Below are 20,009 nucleotides of genomic sequence, written 5' to 3' on the forward strand. Positions count from 1 at the left end.
GTTCTGTTCTGCTCTGTACATATCAGTAAAGTTCAGAAAATTAAGATATTTAAAATAGAAAAAGTGGAAACTCCACAAGTCGCTCAACACAACAAAAACGAAAATGTTGCAGGCTCGGTTTGATTGAGCCTGTTCATGGACGGTAGTGGAAATGCATGCTACCGTCCACGCCCTCTAGCCCCGGGTTGAGCAGAACTCAACATTTACACATGCTAAAAGTACAAAAAAACAAAACAATTTAGAGACATCCGCGGATGTGTTCATACGTCGGTGCACATGGAACCTTCAATGCTACCCTAGTGTGTAATTCCATGAAAAGCGGCGTATGGTCCCCAGTTAAAATAATGGGTTTGCCCTAAACGAGAAAAAAATGAGCAGAACTAAACAAACTGGAATTTAGAAAGGGGATCTGAGGTTATGGAGTCTGCATATCACAGGAACTGCCAAAAGACAAAATTAAAAAAGACTTTTTTGCTCTCATTTTCCAAATGGACTAACTGACGGTGTGTACACCTAAAGTTCCCTCGGTTTAAAAGAATGAGGTCAATTTATCAATAACATATTTAATCGAAACAATTTATATACATGTAGCTAAAACATTAACATTAAACAAAGAAGTATAAAATATCCTATTTCAGTGTTAGACCAATCATGTTTAAATAAATGATCATGTTAAATTTATGAAATATATTAAAAACTGAATATAAGAGCATCATTTATCAAATTTAGCAAATTATGTTAAACATGAAATCCATATATTAATTATTGTCTGTTACAGTACACCCTCTCAGAAGTTTAAATGAATACACTTTATTATGATCTACACTTGTTTAAATATGTGACTATAGATATGATATCTACTTGTAGGGGACACATTTAGTCCGCACTGCATAGGTAAATCACAGGGTGGCTTGTTGTGCCCCTTACTGTGCAATGTGCTACTGCAAGGTGCGCCCTAGTTGACTACCCTTCATGATTTTTGACCGTACATGCAGTTAACGCAATGGCTATTAGTCCAGCCGCAACGAACTGTTAATTGACCGACATTTCGTTTTTTAATTATGTTGTTGCGCAACCATGGCATTAATTATTTATATTTGCATGCGTGTTACCGATTAATTAAAATAGATCTAAATTCAATTAGCTAACAGATAAATGAATGGTGGCGCACAGTTTTGACATTTGGCAGGAAAATGACGTAATCGTTCCTTGGTACTCGGTTCTTTGGTTTAACGTATAGTTAAGCAGACGACCAATGGAAACGGTGTTTATTAATTAGTTTCCTTTATTTTTATTTAGTTGGTATTTAGATTGATATTCTTATGCTATCCAGTATGATTCGATGCAATCAATTATAAAAGTATGCCAATCTAGGCAATCAATTATAAAATTATGCCAATCTACTAGTTGTGTAAATGTTATTTCTACACACTGCATCGGTTTGTTGTCGTACAAGTATTTCACGAGTTGCACGTGCTTCTCATGAACATTTAGTGGACACGTGCAAGTTAGTTTTATTCATTTACGGATCGACAACAGAACGGTTAGAACCAATATGAAAATCACAATAAATCAACTTTTTGGCAATAAATAGCATTCACCTTTAATCATAACTGTTCAATGTCTGTGTGTATGTACATGATGTGGCAGACTTATTTACTGTATTTCAGGACATGAAGAAGCAAACAAAACCTGAAGTGTTTCTGGACCATTACCTGAGTACCTTGGGGCTTTGGAGAAAACCAGTTGCAAGGGATGGTTTGTCATTATTCAGAGCTGTTTCTGAGCAGGTTTGATAATCTATATAGTAAACAGGTCGGAGACTTCCCCTGGATTGAGAGACAGAATCTAGATCTAAACACTGTCTCTCGTTTGAAAGACAAAATGTCTTTCGATCGAAAGACTGTATTTAGCTTAAGTGTTGAAAAAAACATGAAATCATTATTGAAACAATCAGTTCATTACAGTCGCATTATTTATTCATTGAAACAACTTGTTATTTCAAGTAAACTTTACAAAAAACACATTGTCATAGAAGTTTGCTTAAGCATTATAATGCTTAAACAAAATTCCCAAATAATTTTGATTTTGAAAGTTTGATAAAAGAAAGATATTTTTCTATATTTGAAATAAATTTGCGCATTCTCAAAAGACAGTTTTAATTACTCTTTCATTGATTTTCATTGCTTAAGCTAATTTGAGTCTTTCGATCAAAAGACATTTTGTCTTTCGAACGAGAGACAATGTTTAGATCGAGAGAATGTCTTTCAATCCAGGGGAAGTCTCCGACCTGGTAAATGTGTTACTTATAAGTAATCAATAATGTATTTTAAAGATGACTCTGAATTTTTTAAATGAAAATTACACTGAAAGTATCTACAGGATTCTGGTTTTTTGTGCATGTGCATGCAGACCCTATTGGTACCAAAAAATAGAACTGGCTGTTGCATGACAAAACCAGTATTAGTGACAATAAATGAAGAACATTTCTTTTACATTTGAAAATATGAAGAAATTATGACTTCCCTTTCTGTCAAGATGTGCAGGCTCATCTTGGTCTGCACTGGTTGCACAGGTTTCTGGTACAATCACTTACCACCAGCAGGCTAAAGGTTAAGATTTGCACTACTATGTTCAATTCTAGTTGTTAATGCATACATCAGTGTTGGCAGGGAAGTTATATCTGATGAGCTAGAATTATGTTAAAGTTAGTTAACGTTGCCCTTTGGGCAAAATGCTAGAAAGTTGAGATCAATCCCAATGGCGTTTTTCATTATAACAGTCTTTTTTCTGGCCATTTTGGGGCCGAAATTGGGCCCCAATCCCAATAGCAAATAGTATGTTTTTTTCCCAATTTCAAAGCTAGAATTCAAATTAAATTTTTGTCTTTCTTTTCAACTTTTTCAAACAAGACTGAACCCTTAAACATTTGAAACACAAGACAGTTTGCTGATTAATTTAATGCATAATGATAAATTATGGTAATTTTTATCTTAAATGTGACATTTTAACAAAAAAAATACGACTTTTTAACTTCCCAATTTAGGCATTTTATGACGCATTTTTCCCAGTTGTAAAGGCCCTGGCCCCATTCTCAAATTAGTGGGAAAAAACACTGATTTTATAGCTCTGCACCCTTTCCCTTAGCAATTTCTTCAGATCATAAGTTTACCCCAAAAATCAACTACAATAAGATTTTCATTTCCCATATGCCCAAATATGGAACTTGTTTTTCCTCAAAATTTAATGACGTGCAGAATGCTTTCCCTTTTAGTGATAAAAACCCATGCTCTGTGTTGTGGTACCTGTAATTCTAACACACAGACCCCATTCGTAGTGGGAATAGTGATTGGGTAAATTGGTGGTATAACAGAAAAGTGTAGTTTAGTTTATAATGCATAAATTAAAGGGTTGTCAACGCTTTTGTTTAGAAAATAATGTACTCCACTTGTTCAAACTTAATGATTAAAAATAAAAGAAACACAGGTAGAGGAGATAATTAACCAAACTGCTAGATCTATTTATTCTTCAAAAGATGATTTTTTTGGTAAATTTGACCTAAGTTTTATAATTTATGGTCATTACACATGATTTTATGTTTTTCTGCAGCTATTCATGACACAGACCTTCCACACAAATTTGTATGAAGCATGTAGGATAGTGTTTCTTCACCTTGGCATGGATCCTGAAACGGTATGGAAAAAAATACGTGTTGTCACAATTATAAAAAAACTTTTTGTTCCTTCAATGATGATGCTCTTGAACATATTACAGGACTGAAGACTTGAATATATTTTTTAGTATTTAATGTTTTCTTATGAATAGCAGCAGAATTGTTTGTCACAACAGAAATTTGAATTGTTTCTTCATACCAAAATTACACTTGAAGATCTTCACGTGATAAATTTTTAAAAATCAATCAACCTTGAAGTCAGTAGTCCTACTGACTTCAAGGTTGATAGTCCCACAATATTGTGGGACTACTGACTTCAAGGTTGATTGATTTTTAAAAATTTAGCTGTTTGAAAGGCTATATCTTCTGCGCGTCAGTTGCATTGTAACATCCCAATTCAGGGCGTTTAAAGGCATATGTCTTCCGGGTTATAAAACTAGTTGATAGCACCAAGTCCCATAACTCTGACCTTCATTTTGGCCAAATTATGCCCCCTTTTGGACTTTGAAAATTCTGGTTAGTTTTGCGTGCAAGTACATACAGCTATTACTTAAAGGCATATAGATTTGAAACTTATTTTTTCATTTTCTAGATCAATTACCAACCTCACTGGGTCAAGTCCCATAACTCTGACATGTATTTTGGGCAAATTATGCCCCCTTGTGGACTTAGAAAATTCTGGTAAAAGTTTTACATGCAAGTTACTATCTCAAAAACTAATGCCGATATTGAATTGAAACTTCACGTGTGTCTTCGGGGTTATAAAACTAGTTGATAGCAGCAAATCCCATAACTCTGATATGCATTTTGGTCAGATTATGTCCCCTTTTGAACTTAAAACTCTTGATATTTAACATTTTTATGCCCCCGAAGGGAGGCATATTAGTTTTCAACTGTCCATCCATTAGTTTGTCGGTTCGTTCGTTCGTCAAAACGTTAACTTTTTGCATGAAGGCACTTTACTCGCGAACCGCTGCACCCAGGACCTTCAGACTTCACATGCTGATAGTATTTATTAAGTACACGACCCCTATTGACTTTGGGGTCACCAGGTCAAAGGTCAAGGCACTGCAGGGGCATTTGTCACCATTAGTGACAGCTCTTGTTGGTAATATTTTCCTGCTTCTGGGAAGATATTTCGAATAGTCGAGCTTGGCTGTCTTATGGACAGCTCTTGTTTATGTTATTGTTCTGACTGGTTTATTAGTCGCCTACTGGTTGAAAATCAGTTTCAGGGACTATAGGAATGCACTTTTCCGTCATTCCGTCTGTCTGCAATTTCGTGTCTGGTTCATAACTCTGTCATTCATTAAGGGATATAAATGTTCCCCATAATGAGACTGGACCCCTGGCTTTCAGGTCAAGGTCACAATTGGAGGTCAAAGGTCAAAAGGTTTTTTCCTGTCCTGTCCAGTCTTCAAGTTGAACTCTGTCATCCATGAACAAATTTCAGTATTACTTGGCATAAATGTACCCCATGATGAGACAATATGTCATGCGCAACACCCAGAACCCTAGCTTAAAGGTCAAGGTCACAATTGGAAGTCAAAGATCAACAGGGCTTTTTTCCTGTCTGGTTAATAACTCTGCCATCTGTGAAGGGATTTTAATATTACATGGCACAATTGTTCCCCATGATGAGATGAGGTGTCGTGCACAAAACCCGGACCCCTAGCTTAAAGGTCAAGGTCACAATTGGAGGTCAAAGGTCAATAGGTTTTTTTTTCCTGTCTGGTCCAGAACTCATCCATCAAGGGATTACAGTATTACTTGGCATAAATGTTCCCCTGCATGAGACATGTGCAAAACCCGGACCCTTAGCTGAAAGGTCAAGGTCACACTTAGAGGTCAAAGGTCAAATTAAAGAATTACTTTGTCCAGAGCATTTCTTCAAACATGGAGGGATTTTAACATAACTTGGCACAAATGTTCATCACCATGAGGCACCCTTATTTTTAGAATAACTTTCCTTTTTTGTTACTATAAATAGCTTATATTGAAACTTTTTTATTACTGGCCATAAGGAAAAATCGAGACTTCACTTTTCTGTGTTACAACATGCGTGTTACATCCAATGTTTAGATGTATTTTGACCTATCTCTACCTGACAAAGAGTTTTATCTGGACTTATATGGAATTTTTTTTTTAGGATTAACTTCCCTTTGTTATTACTATAAATAACTCATATTATAACCTCAGCGACATATGACCATTTTGTGTCAATTTGCTGTAAAACCCAACTCACTATATTATAACCTTTCTATAACTGGCCAAAAAAAATCCATATGAAAATTAATACAGGTGCTAGTGTAAAGAAATTTGCTATGATGGGCATATATTGTGACATTCCAGCAGCTTGTTAATATTTATAAATGTTTTGAAACAACAACTGTAGGTTTTTGTATATGCAAATTTTAATCGAAGTGTTTTGTTAAACATATTGATTAAACAGTACAGTATTGTTTATACATCATTGACAGATATCAGTTCATTATGTTATTTTGCAGAAGAGAAAATTAGGTGCCTTCCAGTAAGGGTATTTATATTGCAAGGCAATACTTCATTCACTTTATATTGCAAGGCAATACTTCATTCACTTGTTTTTGTAGGACTGGACTGAGGTAGAGGTGATACAGATACTCTCTAGAATGTACAGGTAAATATAAGAATGCTTACATCAATGAACATGCTGGTAATGCATATATTGTATATGCTTTCATTTCTTACAGGTTGTAACTATACCTGCTGGTACAAAGTATATGGGACTATATTGGAGTCAACACATGTTGGTCTTTTGGTGGTCAATCATGCCACCTCCATATCTTCTTAATTGCCTGAAAGATTTTCATAAAACGTAGCATGCATGACCCAGTCATTAGGTCCAAGGTCATACTTGGAAATAAAATACCAAAATAGCTTAACTGTAGGTCCACTTGATATCAAGTTGGTTTTTTGGAAACTGCATAGGTACTGCCCAAATTGAATGATGGACCAGTCCATTTTTGAAATTTAGCAGGGTAAGGGTTAAACTAGCATTGGTTATTTATCTCATAAAGACAATGTGCACAGTGCACATCCAAGGACACAAGGTCTAAGGTAGAGCTTACACTTGGAGGCCAAAGGTCAAATAGCTAAAAAAAATTCCCCAGTCCATTCCTTCAAAGATTTTTATTAACTTGCATCACTTATTTATAGTATACCCTGAAATTCTTTGAAAAAAACACAGATTTGAAGTTCTCCCAAAACTTCATTTGGAGTAGACGAGATTGTTAGAAAAGGAAAATTTTAGACCTATTATTGATCCATCCATTTTGTGTCTGCTCTGTATCTCCTAAATCCTTTGAAGGATTTTCATGAAATTTGGGTAAAATTATCACCTCATCAAGACGACATGCAGAACTCTTGAGTCAGTCATGCAGACTCAAGGTCAAAGGCACAATTCTGGGTCAAAGGTTTTAGCCTTCCATTTAGTGTCCGTTCTGTATCTCCTAAACCCCTTGAAAGATTTTCATGAAATTTGGTAGGATGATCACCTCATCAAGCCGATGTGCAGAACACATGAGTCAGCCATGTTGGCTCAAGGTCAAGGTCACAACTCGAAATGTTGTCAAACATGGACTTTAAAACATACTTAACAACTTCATTGCTTTCATCCAGTACCATCAACCCTTTCACTGTCCATATCAGCAACGGTGGATATAGCTGTCTTTCAGACTGCCTTGTTATTTTTATGCCCCCTTCGGAAGAAGGAGGGGTTTATTGTTTTGCAGCTGTTGGTCAGTCTGTCTGTATGATGACCAATCCGTTTCCAGATGACAACTCGAGAACGCTTGGACTTAGGATCATAAATGTTGATAGAGAGGTTGATCATAACCAGCAGATGACCCCTATTGATTTTGAGATTAGTAGATCAAAGGTCAAGGTCACAGTGACCCGTAACAGTAAAACACTTTATGGATAATAACTCAAGAATGCTTGGGTGTAGGATCATGAAAGTTGATGGAGAGGTTGGCCATGACAAGCAGATGACCTCTATTGATTTTAAGTGTAGTAGGTTAAAAGTCAAGGTCACAGGAACCCAGAACAGTTAAACGGTTTCCGGACTATAACTCAAGAACGCTGAGGCCTAGAATCATGAAAGTTGATAAGGATCATGGCCAGCAGATGACCCTTATAGATTTTGAGGTCAGTGGGTCAAAGGTCAAGGTCACAGTGACCCGGAACAGTTAAACGGTTCCCAGATGATAACTCGAGAATGCTTGGGTCTAGGATCATGAATATTGACAGGGAGGTTGGTCATAACCAGCAGATGTCTCCTATTGATTTTAAGGTCAGTAGATAATAGGTCAAGGTCAGTGACCTAGAACAGTTAAACCTTTTCCGGACTATAACTCAAGAACACATGGGCCTAGGATCATGAATGTTGGTAGGGAGGTTAATCATGACCAGCAAATGTCCCCTTTTGATTTTGAGGCCAGTAGGTCAAGGTCACAGTGACTAGAAACAGTTAAACCATTTCCGGACAATAGCTTGAGAATGTTTGGGCCTAGTATCACGAAACTTGATAGATATAATTAACAGATGACTGCTATTGATTTTGAGGTCAGCAGGTCAAAGGTCAAGGACCCGGAACGGTTAAATGGTTTCCGAATGATAACTTAAGAATACTTTGGCCTAGGATCATGAAAGTTAAAAGAAAGGTTGGTCATGACCAGCAGATGACCCCTATTGATTTTTAGGTCAGTAGGCCAAAGGTCAAGGTCACATTGACCCGGAACAGTTAAATAATTTCCAGATTATCACTTTAGAACGCTTTGGTCTAGGTTCACGAAACTTAATAGGGAAATTGATCATGACCAGCAGATGACCCCTATTGATTTTGAAGTTAAAGGTCAAGGTCACATTGACAGTAGAAATTTTGTGTACAATGACCAAATAATTTCTGTTCCTTGTGCAATTACTGGATGCATCAAGGGGGGCATTTTGTGTTCTGCGAGCTCTTGTCATTTTTGCTATGGATGGCTTCTGATGTCAATAGACATGAATGATTATGTGTTTCTTCTTTATGAAATTTTATGCAAGTAGGGTGACATACAGTGCAATGTTCTCAGAGAACATTAGCTTTAATATGGAGTTATTATCCCCTGCCGATGAAATCGGGAGGGGGGTATTGAAATGGCGTTGTCCGTCCGCACCCATTTCTCAGTAACTAGCAGGTAGAATTTCATGAAACTTGAAATGAACCAACATACTGCAATGATGCCCGTCAAGTTTTTTTTTTGATTGGTCAATTTTCCTTAGAGTTATTATCCCCCGACGAAAGTCTATAGGCGTTGTCCGTCCTTCCGTCCGTCTTTCCGTCCGTCCGTCCGTCCGTCCGGAGCCATATCTAGGAAATGGTTGGGAATATTTATTTAAAATTTCATATACTTGTTCACCACTATGAGTTCTTGCGGCCCGTTGAGTTTCAGCCCCCACCCCATAAAAAATAAATATATACATATATCTATATAATTATACATATATATATTTCCATTCCTTTTTTTTTTTTTTAAATGTTCAAACCTTCAACATGTAAGTTGTGGCTGCACAAACCTTGCCCTCAGCCATGTTCAAGATATCTTACCTGTGTTCTCTTAAGGACATCTGTTCTTTTAAGTTCAAATGTACATGTTAAACAGCAACATCTGGTGCCAAACCACTCAAAGACAATATTTCGTTCCAGTTAAATTCAATTAACTGCATTTAATTTTAAAAGCTAAGCTTATTACAGTAAGCATATCCCATTCAAAATAAATTCTTTAGTCGGGATCAAAGTATCGTACATTTATTATGTACTCTTTAATTAAACATTTGTTTTCTGTTATCTTGATTTTGACTAATGAAATTATTTGCTTCTTATTAACATCCTTAACTTTTTGCCGGATATATCTTTTTGCCATGGATATATCTTTTTGCCATTCCTCACCACAAACCCGTTCGGCGGGGGATACCAATTCATCGAATTTGCTTGTTGCCCTCTATTTACTGAAAAATGCCCAAAAATGTCCGTCCGGAGCCATTTCTCAGTAACTAGCAGGTAGAATTTCATGAAATTTGAAATAAAGACGAACCAACATACTGCAATGATGCCCGTCGAGGTTTTTTTTTTGGATTGGTCAATTTCCCTGAGAGTTATTGCCCTTGTTTGAATGAAAAATGCCCAAAAATGTCCGTCTGCAGCCATTTCTCAGTAACTATAAGATTGAATTTTGTAAAACTTGAAATAAACATGAACCAGCATACTGCGATGATGCCTGTCAATTTTTTTTTTGGATTCAGTTTCCCTTAGAGTTATTGCCCTTTAATTGTTAAAAAATCCACAGATTTGTACATAACAAACCAACCAATTGGTAGAATTTCATTAAACTTCTTTCATTCTTTTCCACGAACAGTTATTATAAACATGTGAAGTTGTGTACCCACACCTGGTCACCACCTTGCCTTGTTCACACCCCCTTCCCCACCCCCCTAAAAAAAATCATTCCTTTTTATTTATTTTTTTTCAAATCTTCCATGAATATTTTATCAACATGCAAAGTTGTACCGTTCCCCCACCTCACTCTCCACTCGGTCATGTCCACCACCCCGATCATGCATTCCCCACCCCCCCCCACCCCACACACACACACCAATTTGTTTTTTGTTTTTTTTTCATTTTTAATTTTCCATCAATATTTATAATCAACATGTGAAGTTTTGTACCCTCACCCGCACGGTCACCATCCCCCCCACCCCACAACCCCAAAGGCATTCATTTTCTGTTAAAATTATTTTGACTAATGAAATTATTTGCTTCTTAGTAACATCCTTAACTTTTTGCTAGGTATATTTTTTGCCATTCCTCACCGCAAACCCTTTTGGCGGGGGACCCCAGTTCATTGAATTTGCTTGTTCAGCTTTATGATAGCTTTCCAGTAAATACCTCATCAAGACAGTGATAGTGCACACAAGGTCCAAGTTGAAGATCAAAGATCAGATAGCTTCATTTCATGTCTGCTACCACATAACAGATATTCATAAGACTAGTTTTAGTTGTCATTCTTATCAAGACAACATGCAGAGCACAGTGTGGAGGTCACTAAGTCCAAAGTCTTAGAGGACAAAGATCAAATAGCTAAAATTCATGTCCCATATCTTCTAGAACACCCAATTGAATTTCTTAAAAGACATTGTTAACCTCATCCAGGAGACATGCAGAGTGCATACCCCAATGTCAGTGTCACACTTAGAGGTCAAACGTCAAATAGCTTATATTTATGTCCACTCCATATACTCTCAGTCACTGGAAGGATTTTTTGCTTGACTATTCAAAGAATTGGTAGAACTTCTTGACTCACCCATGCCTCGACATCGGCATCTGCGCTCCGATTTGTTTAAGTTTTTGTACGTAATCCGTTATCTCAGTAACCACTTGTGGGAATGGATTGAAACTTCTCATACTTATTCACATTGATAAACTGACTTACATTGCACAGGTCCCGTAACTCTATTTTGCTTTTTAATAAATTATGCCCCTTTTTCGACTTAGAAAGTTTTGGTTAAGGTTTTATATGTAGTTGTAAACTGGTATCTCAGTATCCACTAATGGAAATGGATTGAACCTTCGCACACGTGTTCACTGTCATAATCTGACATGTAGTGCACAGGTTCCATAACTCTTTTTTACATTTTTACAAAATTATGCCCCTTTTTTGACTAAGCAGTTTTTGGTTAAGCTTTTTTATGTTAGCTGGTATCTCAGTACCCATTAATGGGAATGGATTGAAACTTACTGGTAACACAATTGTCCATTTTCATGATCTGACATGCATTGCACAGGTTCCATAACTCTAGTTTGCATTTTTGTGCCCCCTCCCCCCGTGAGGCCTAAATTTAAATTTTATTTGTTTGCCGCTTCCGCCCAACCCACTATCATGCCGCCAATTATTTACTGTATCTCGCATATGAGTAGAGGTCGATAAAATCTGTGGACACCCGATTGGTTTTCCCGCCGTGTATTCAACTGGCACGTGATGTTTATAACACATTGACCTAGAACTCATGAATATTCCGTGTGTTTCCACAATTAATTTTCGGTGAATGAACCTAAATGACGATAATCATTGAATTTATTAATTAATATCGCATGTGCAGATCTATCCTGTTGTTGTAAGATGGAGTCCTCTGTGTTACCATATCATTTCGTATTTCATATGTGAACTAAACAGATGGGAAAATTGTCACGCTTTGATATCATGTTTTCGCTCAAAATTACAAAAAACTACTCTTACTATTCAACATTAATATTCTTCTTCATGCATAATAGTTCAGCAAAACCGTTCTACACAATGTCGACTAAAATCTTTATGAGTCAGACAAGTGTTTGTTCAATAAACGGATATTTCAAGAAACTGTTGCCTGTACACGAAAAAAACCCAAACAGGTAATATATATTCAGACAATAATTTCATGTACTTGTAATGGCCGTAACCTGCATACGCACCAAAAGTGAACAGGGAAAAGAAATAGAATGCATTGCAGCTAACGAGAGTTCTAAAAATGAAAACGAAGCTGAAACAAAACGTGCTTGATTTGAGAACAAATTAACTGTATGGAGATCACTTTTCCCCGAAAACTACTCTAATTTTTCTTTGCCCATACAAATACAACGTAGTAAAACAATTGTACAAAATCCTTGTGATTCGCATGTTTATAAATCACATGTACCCATTTCATTATCCGGAGTTGACGTAGTGCCTTTGTATTAGTCACATATCAGCATCATCCATAGACATAGGGCCTAAATTAAAATTTTATTTGTTTGCCGCTTTTGCGCCGGTCCAAAAAAAATTTTGACCAAAAAAGTATGATAATTTTTTTTATTTCTGTTCATTAAATATTCTTTTTGTCATGTATCTTCTTGCTGAATCATGCTTTAAATTTCATTGAGAGCGTCGTTGATTGCCGAAAGAATTACGTCAATCAAGATGTCCTGATGTAATGGAATCGTGCCACCGATTATTTACTTTATCTCGCACATGAGTAGAGGTCGATAAAATCTGTGGAGACCTGATTGATTTTCCCGCCGTGTATTCAACTGGCACGTGACGTTTATAACGCATTGACCTAGAACTCATGAATATTCCGTGTGTTTCCATAATTAATTTTCGGTGAATGAACCTAAATAACGATAATCATTGAATTTATTAATTAATATTGCATGTGCAGATCCATCCCGTTGTTGTAAGATGGAGTCCTCTGTGTTACTATATCATTTAGTATTTTATATGTGCACTTAACAGATGGGAAAATTGTCACGCTTTGATATCATGATTTTCGCTCAATGTTATAAAAAGCTACTCTACTATTCAACATTAATATTCTTCTTCATGCATAATAGTTCCACAAAACCATTCTACGAAATGTTGACTAAAATCTTAACGAGTCAGACAAGTGTTTTGTTCAATAAACGGACATTTCAAGAAATTGTCGCCTGTACACGAAAAAAAATACAGGTAATATGGATACAATTACATTACATAGCATTAAAATTGATGGTCTTAGCAGAATTCGAACTAGTAGTGATGTGTGTACAAGCTGGAGAGCTTAACCACTATGCCAGCGTGCCACTTGTACACAAATTTATGCAGTCATATTCAGACAATAATTTCATATACTTGTAATGGCCGTTTCGCATACGCACCAAAAGTGAACAGGAAAAAGAAATTGCATTGCAGCTAACGAGAGTTCTAGAAATGAATACGAAGCTGAAATGAAAACATGCTTGATTTGAGAACAAATTAACTGTATGGAGATCACTTTTCCCCAAAATCTACTCTAATTTTTCTTTGCCCACAAATAAAACGTATTAAAACAATTGTACAGAATCCTCGTGATTCGCATGTATATAAATCACATGTACCAATTTCATTATCCGGAGTTGACGTACTGATGTTGTATCAGTCACATATCAGCGTCATCCGTAGACATAGGAATTTCTTCTATATATTTGTGAAGGCACTAGCCGATTCCGAAACGTTTTTATAAGAATATATATAAGTTGCTAGGAAACCTCGTATCATAATGCTCCCCGAGAGTCCTCTATTAAACTGTTAACTTACTGACTGCAGTTTTTACACTTGTTTTCTTTGCAAAGCTGTGGCAGGAAATTGCTAGTCCAACATGTATTTAGCTGTTGCGCATGCGTTTTGTCTGTTTTTTTTCTGCCGAATCGTTTGGTTAGATTGCCAAATAAGGATATGTATCAGTTCAAAGTGAATTCTAAAGATCGCGAATATCCTGTTTATTTTAATATTTACACAAAGAAAACATTATATTTCCTTGATAAAAAATAACAAAACAAATTGATTTGCAAGGTGGACTTACCTGTTAGTTTGTCCCCAAATTAAAGCAAATGTAGATAGCCCTGCAACTTTCTTTTGCTTTAAATTATTATTGACAAAGTCAGCTGTTTTACGATGTTGTAAAAAAATGATGAGACTTGCGAAATACTTGTTATTGTTTCCGAAGCATATCTGTCTTATTAATTTCTGTTATTCTTAGTAACGTCTGTCTAAAATGATCAAAATGTGTTATTTTTGCATTTTAGCCATTTGATAAAAGTGTTTTAAAACATGTTTACTAAAACATGTCCAGCGTGATATCATTATTCTAAAAACTGTTGACTTATTTTCAATAAATCATGTCCAAAGAAATGATGAGCCTTGTCGGCGTCGGAACATGCTGATGATACATGCATGTTTAAAAAATAAATGCTTTTGACTCAACAGGATTTTTTCAAAACTGTATTGCTAGATCCGTATATATTGTCTATACATTTTCGTAGACAGACTTTCTGAATATTTGGTTGAACGTGGGCGCAAGTTGTAAAGAGCTAGTCTTAACGAATGAAAACACGTAAATATCGGCCAATTTTATGCGCCATAATGGATTTCCAAATGGAACGGAAAGCAGACGTTTCTTCAATTATTTTGGTGGGAAAACTGCACGTGCCTTCCATGATGCTACTCTGGTATTGACCACGAGTTTACAGAAAATTTAGTATTTGCGTTTATATATTTTAATTTTGTATTAAATATCGGACCATCTTATACGCCATAATGATTTCCAAATGAAACGGGAAGCAGATGTTTCTTCAATTATTTTGGTGGGAAAACTGCAAGTGCCTTCCATGATGACCGCGTGTTTACAGAAAATTAGTATGCTTTATGCGTTATATTTTCAAGTCAGCAGCTATGTTGAAATTTTCTTGGAATTGTAAACAAAATGTTCTAGATATACAACCAAATGAAAACGCATGCTTCAAAGCTTGAATTTATTTTGTTTCTGTAGGCCAGCAGCTGTTTCGGAAATGGTAGAGTTTATATTCTTAATATTTCATTGATGTGTTCAGTTTCCAAAAAGAAAGGATGTTAATGTTTAAAGAGCATCAGGCTGATAACGACGATTCTTTCACTTATTTTGAAAAAAGAAAAAAAAATTATATGAATTTGCGAACCTTTTATTTTTTGTCTGGCTCCATCCCCTACTTTTAAAGTTAAAATGCACATTTTCACCTAATGATGTGCCTAGCTAAAAAAGTATTTGATGTAAATTCAAGAAGCCTTGCTTTAGTCTGTATCATGATGTGACCTTGCACACTTGGCATTCTTTTTGGGAGTCTTAGCGCTTATTACAGAGTTATGGCCCAAATGGTGGATTTTTGTTTATGATGCTCATAGCTCAAAAAGTATATGTCCTAGAGTAATGAATCCTTTATATATAAAATGTTTGTTGAGGCTATACCCCTTTTGAACTGCAACAATTTGAATTATTGCCCCTTATTTGTGACAAATGTACCAGTGGGGGCACACCCTGTTTCCTACAGACACATTCTAGTTACAAACTTATGCCCCTTTTTTGACTTAGCAGTTTCTTGGTTAAGTTTTTGTATGTAAGCTTTTATCTCAGTACCCGAAAATGGCACTGGATTGAAACTTCACACAATTGCCCATTGTCCATTGTCTTGAGTCCTAATTTGCAATTTTACAAAATTATGCCCCTTTTTTACTTTAATATTCATTCAATTGACAAGGTTGTTGAATAGTCAAGAGTTCCTTTCCTCCGACAGCTCATCTTATATAATTAAGTGACTTACAGTGGTTAAAACAAGGTCCATGGTGAAGGTCACAAATTAAGGCCAAGGGTCATGATCACAGCACATTTAACATTCCCTAACTTAGACTAAGTCTTGCTTCCATAAATTTGTATTGGATAACTCTTATTGAACTTCAGCATGTACTGTGTACAGAACTGATGTTTAACAATATAATCACAGAAGGGACTTCAAAATGAAGCTCTATATTAACACTTTTTTTAGACTACAGAAACTTCGGATCAAGTTCATTATGTGAAATAGACAAACCAGCTATGTACAAAATGTAGTATGCATAATATGAAGTCATCAGATGCACTGCACTATCAATGTTGTTCCCCACTAAGTAATTTCTGTAAGACAAAGACCATCATAAAAGGATATGCATTCAACATTTAAATAGTATTGACTTTATTATTTACCCATAAACCTAAAGAGCTACTGTTTTGCTAAATCTTCTCCTACCAGCAATAATTATAATGTTCTTACATGCCTTCATACACCAGCTTGTTTTGTTTTCAAAATCTTCAAAAATATGTCAGAATAAATATATATGTCTGACTTGGCTAATTTGCTGATTAATAATTTCTGAGGTAACTGCTCTAGAGTGTATGTAAGAGCTTATGATCACCATTGCAACCCAAATGGACTAAAAACGTTTGTATTTTTTTTCACACCTTCAAAATCTCGTGCAAAAAAATACAAAAGTAATAAAAACTTTACTCCCAAATTTTTTTGGTTTATCACTGATGATATCATGATTAAATAGGAAGATGTCAATTTAATTCACTTCAATGTCCTGCTGACTGTCAATAATGACCAGTATGTCATAATCTGTTGGATATGCTGACCATTTTTCTGACACATGGAATATGTTAGGGAGCTTCTTCCCTTTCATCCTGGTACAGATTATGCTATTTTCTCCAATGGTTCTGTTATACATAAGTCTCCATTGGTTTAACTGAAATAAAACTCCTACATTGTAAGTTCTTGATGTGTACCCATACTCCCTGCTACCTGAAAGATCAATAATAAGTAATATTTTATATATTTTCAGGAGGGACTTTCTGGTATATGAAAATGTTGGACACCCTCCATACAAAGCTTCTAACAACAATTACAGTAAGAAGGTATATACCCAATATACTCGTAATCAGAATTCTTGAAATACATTGGAAACTAAAAACCGGACCCTGTTCAGACCAAGTCAAAAGTCTGGATTTTAGAGGATTCCAGTTTTCAGAGGATTTTGCACAGACTTCTTAGAGGATTTATATATGTATATTTTTATTCAATTACTTTGTCAATTTTGGCCAGAAAGTAGAACACCTTGTTAGCAATATTTATGTGACTTATGAAACCTGGATTTAATATTTGTCTATTTTATAAAGTCTGGGCCAATATTAAAATTGGGTTATTTGGCTTGCGTGCAGCTCTTGTCTGTTGACCGTTTTTACTTTATCATGAAAGGACTCTGGAAGTTTTAAACAACACACTAATAAGGAAACATAAACTTAAAAATAATAATGATTAATAATAATGGCCTGTTACTATTTCAGATTCTGCTGTGCAGAATTGGGGAGACTCAGCTAGACTCGGTTTACCCAGCAAGCTTTCAACAGGATGCAGCAATTTGTCAATGTAAGTTGTGATTTAGGATAATCAACTTAGTGTGATTTAATCCCATGGTTGAATAGCAGTGTTGAGCACATCAGTGAGCAGTGTTGGGGACAGTAAATTTGTGCTAGGTTCTTAAATCCCTGCATCTGATTGTAGAGACCATCCTATGAGCTTTTCACATAGCTCGATTTTAGTAATGGAATCTGTACGAGCACTAGATAACTAGTAAGCAATGGATTGTACATCTAGGACTGAATGAATGATAGTAAATCTTAGTTTTGATAGTGATTGACAGAAAATGCTAATGACTATGTGATGCTGGGAAGATTTAACTTGTTACTGAAGGTAAAGGTAAATTTTATTTACCATCGCTTTGTGAAACAATGAACATAATTTTCTATACAGCTTTTGAGCGACCGTATTCAAGAACAGTTAAAACAAATTATACCTTACCCCGCAGGGTCAGCTGAGGCTATCGTGATAAAGTGCCTTGCCCAAGGACACACTGCAATGGGAGTAGCCAGGAATCAAACCCTGGGTCTTCACCTCCGTTGGAAAGCGTCTTTTAGCCCTCTCGACCAATGCTGTAATTTCCTTATGATTGAATTTCTATCAAGGCTCGTAAATCATTTCTGAAACTTAGACAAGGCTTGCTGTTTTTTCCATTTGCCCACTGTTAAAAGGCATTAAAAAAATAAAAGATTTTGTATAAGTATAATTATATTTCACTAGATTTGGGCTGCAGTTTTGACTGATTAGAAATCTTAGAAAACGTAGATTATATATATATTCATGTTTACAAGTGGTCCAGAGTATTCTGAACATATTGTTACAAAATTGTTCCAGGTCATCCTAGCTATAGAAGCTGCTGTTATAGCCATGTCAGGTAGAGTCTAGGCATTCCAGTCCTGGTTAGACATTAAATATTTTATCTGACTATTCCACTGTTCTATATGTTCAACAAATAGTGTATTGGACCATTGTCTAGCAATCCAAATCACTGTTGAATCGTGTGAAATGAAATGCACCCAAACAGAATATCTGAGTAGTATGGCTATGTCCCTTTGATGTTTTGCTCTACATGTCTAATCACAAAATTTACTTATATGAAAATATCGAATGCTCATAACTATGCATTTCTGTATTGTTGTATTTATAGCTATTGTGTATGAGATATTATATCGTGGAGTGTTCAAGCTGGATGCAGAACTCACAGAGGCTGTGACACTGATACGTGACCAGAATAAGAGGAAAATTACCCTTTTATCGAATAGGTATCATAAGTACATTTTATTGATGTTCTAAAGTGGTTAATTAGTTTGGAGCATGTCATGGATATGTTTAAAGATTCAGGATTTAACATTTACACTTACTCGAGTTCACGTCACACTTCTATTAGGCATTTTTGAAATATTTTCATATTTAGATTTTCTCAAATTCGCTAGCAATTTTATTTTAGTGGGTGCAGATTTTTATGCCACCCTTCGAAGAAGGAGTGGTATATTGTTTTGCAGATGTCTGTCGGTCGGTAGGAATGTAGACCAATCCGTTTCCGGATGATAACTCAAGAACGCTTTGGCTTAGGATCATGAAAGTTGATAGGGAGGTTGGTCATCAGCAGCAGATGACCCCTATTGATTTTGAGGTCTGTATGTCAAAGGTCAAGGTCACAGTGACCCTGAATAGTTAAACGGTTTCCGGATGATAACTCAATAACACTTGGGCTTAGGATCATGAAAGTTGATAGGGAGGTTGGTCATGACCAGCAGATGACCCCTATTGATTTTGAGGTCAGTATGTCAAATGTCAAGGTCACAGTGACCAGGAACAGTAAAATGGTTTCCGGGCAATAACTCAAGAACGCTTGGGCCTAGTGTCCGGAAAATTGATAGTGAGGTTGGTCATGAGCTGCAGATGACCCCTATTGATTTTGAGGTCATTAAGTCAAAGGTCAAGGTCACATTGGCCAAGAACAGTTAAATGGTTTCTGATCTTCTTGTCCAAAACCACAGGGCCTAGGGCTTTGATATTTGGTATGTAGCAAAATCTAGTGGTCCTCTACCAAGATTGTTCAGATTATTTTCCTGGGGTCAAATATGGCCCCACCCCGGGGGTCACATGGTTTATATAGACATATATGGGAAAAAAACTTTGAAAACCTCTTGTTCAAAACCACAGGGCCTAGGGTTTTGATATTTTGTATATGACATCATCTAGTGGTCCTCTACTAAGTTTGTTCAAACTATTCCCCTAGGGTCAAATATGGCCCCGCCCTTGGGGTCACATGGTTAACATAGACTTATATAGGGAAAAACTTTGAAAATCTTCTTGTCCAAACCTAAAGACTAGGGCTTTGATATTTGTAATGTAGCATCATCTAGTGGTTCTCTACCAAGTTTGTTCAGATTATCACTCTAGGGTCAAATATGGCCCCGCCCCAGGGGTCACATGGTTCAAATAGACTTATACAGGGAAAAACTTATAATCTTCATGTCCATAACCTACATCATTATGTCTGCCCCAGGAGACATATTGTTTTTG

The 20,009-nt window shown here is 36.1% G+C and overlaps 1 protein-coding gene across 2 annotated transcripts in view; it reads left to right on the forward strand.

Moving 5' to 3' along the window:
- Nucleotides 1–1,109: 1,109 nt before the first annotated feature.
- Nucleotides 1,110–20,009, forward strand: part of LOC123556454 (OTU domain-containing protein 4-like) — a 104,349-nt gene continuing 85,449 nt past the window's right edge. Inside the window, exons 1-7 of one of the 2 annotated variants that reach the window (XM_053542675.1) lie at nucleotides 1,110–1,264; nucleotides 1,671–1,790; nucleotides 3,610–3,693; nucleotides 6,283–6,329; nucleotides 16,906–16,978; nucleotides 17,408–17,489; nucleotides 18,628–18,742. In XM_053542675.1, the coding sequence (XP_053398650.1) occupies nucleotides 1,256–1,264; nucleotides 1,671–1,790; nucleotides 3,610–3,693; nucleotides 6,283–6,329; nucleotides 16,906–16,978; nucleotides 17,408–17,489; nucleotides 18,628–18,742 (530 nt within the window). In that variant the 5' untranslated portion in view covers nucleotides 1,110–1,255. The remainder of the gene's footprint in view (nucleotides 1,265–1,670; nucleotides 1,791–3,609; nucleotides 3,694–6,282; nucleotides 6,330–16,905; nucleotides 16,979–17,407; nucleotides 17,490–18,627; nucleotides 18,743–20,009) is intronic. The other variant, XM_053542674.1, reaches the window with a different exon arrangement.

The sequence above is a fragment of the Mercenaria mercenaria genome, chromosome 5 (assembly GCF_021730395.1).
Source record: "Mercenaria mercenaria strain notata chromosome 5, MADL_Memer_1, whole genome shotgun sequence".
Classification (NCBI taxonomy): domain Eukaryota; kingdom Metazoa; phylum Mollusca; class Bivalvia; order Venerida; family Veneridae; genus Mercenaria; species Mercenaria mercenaria.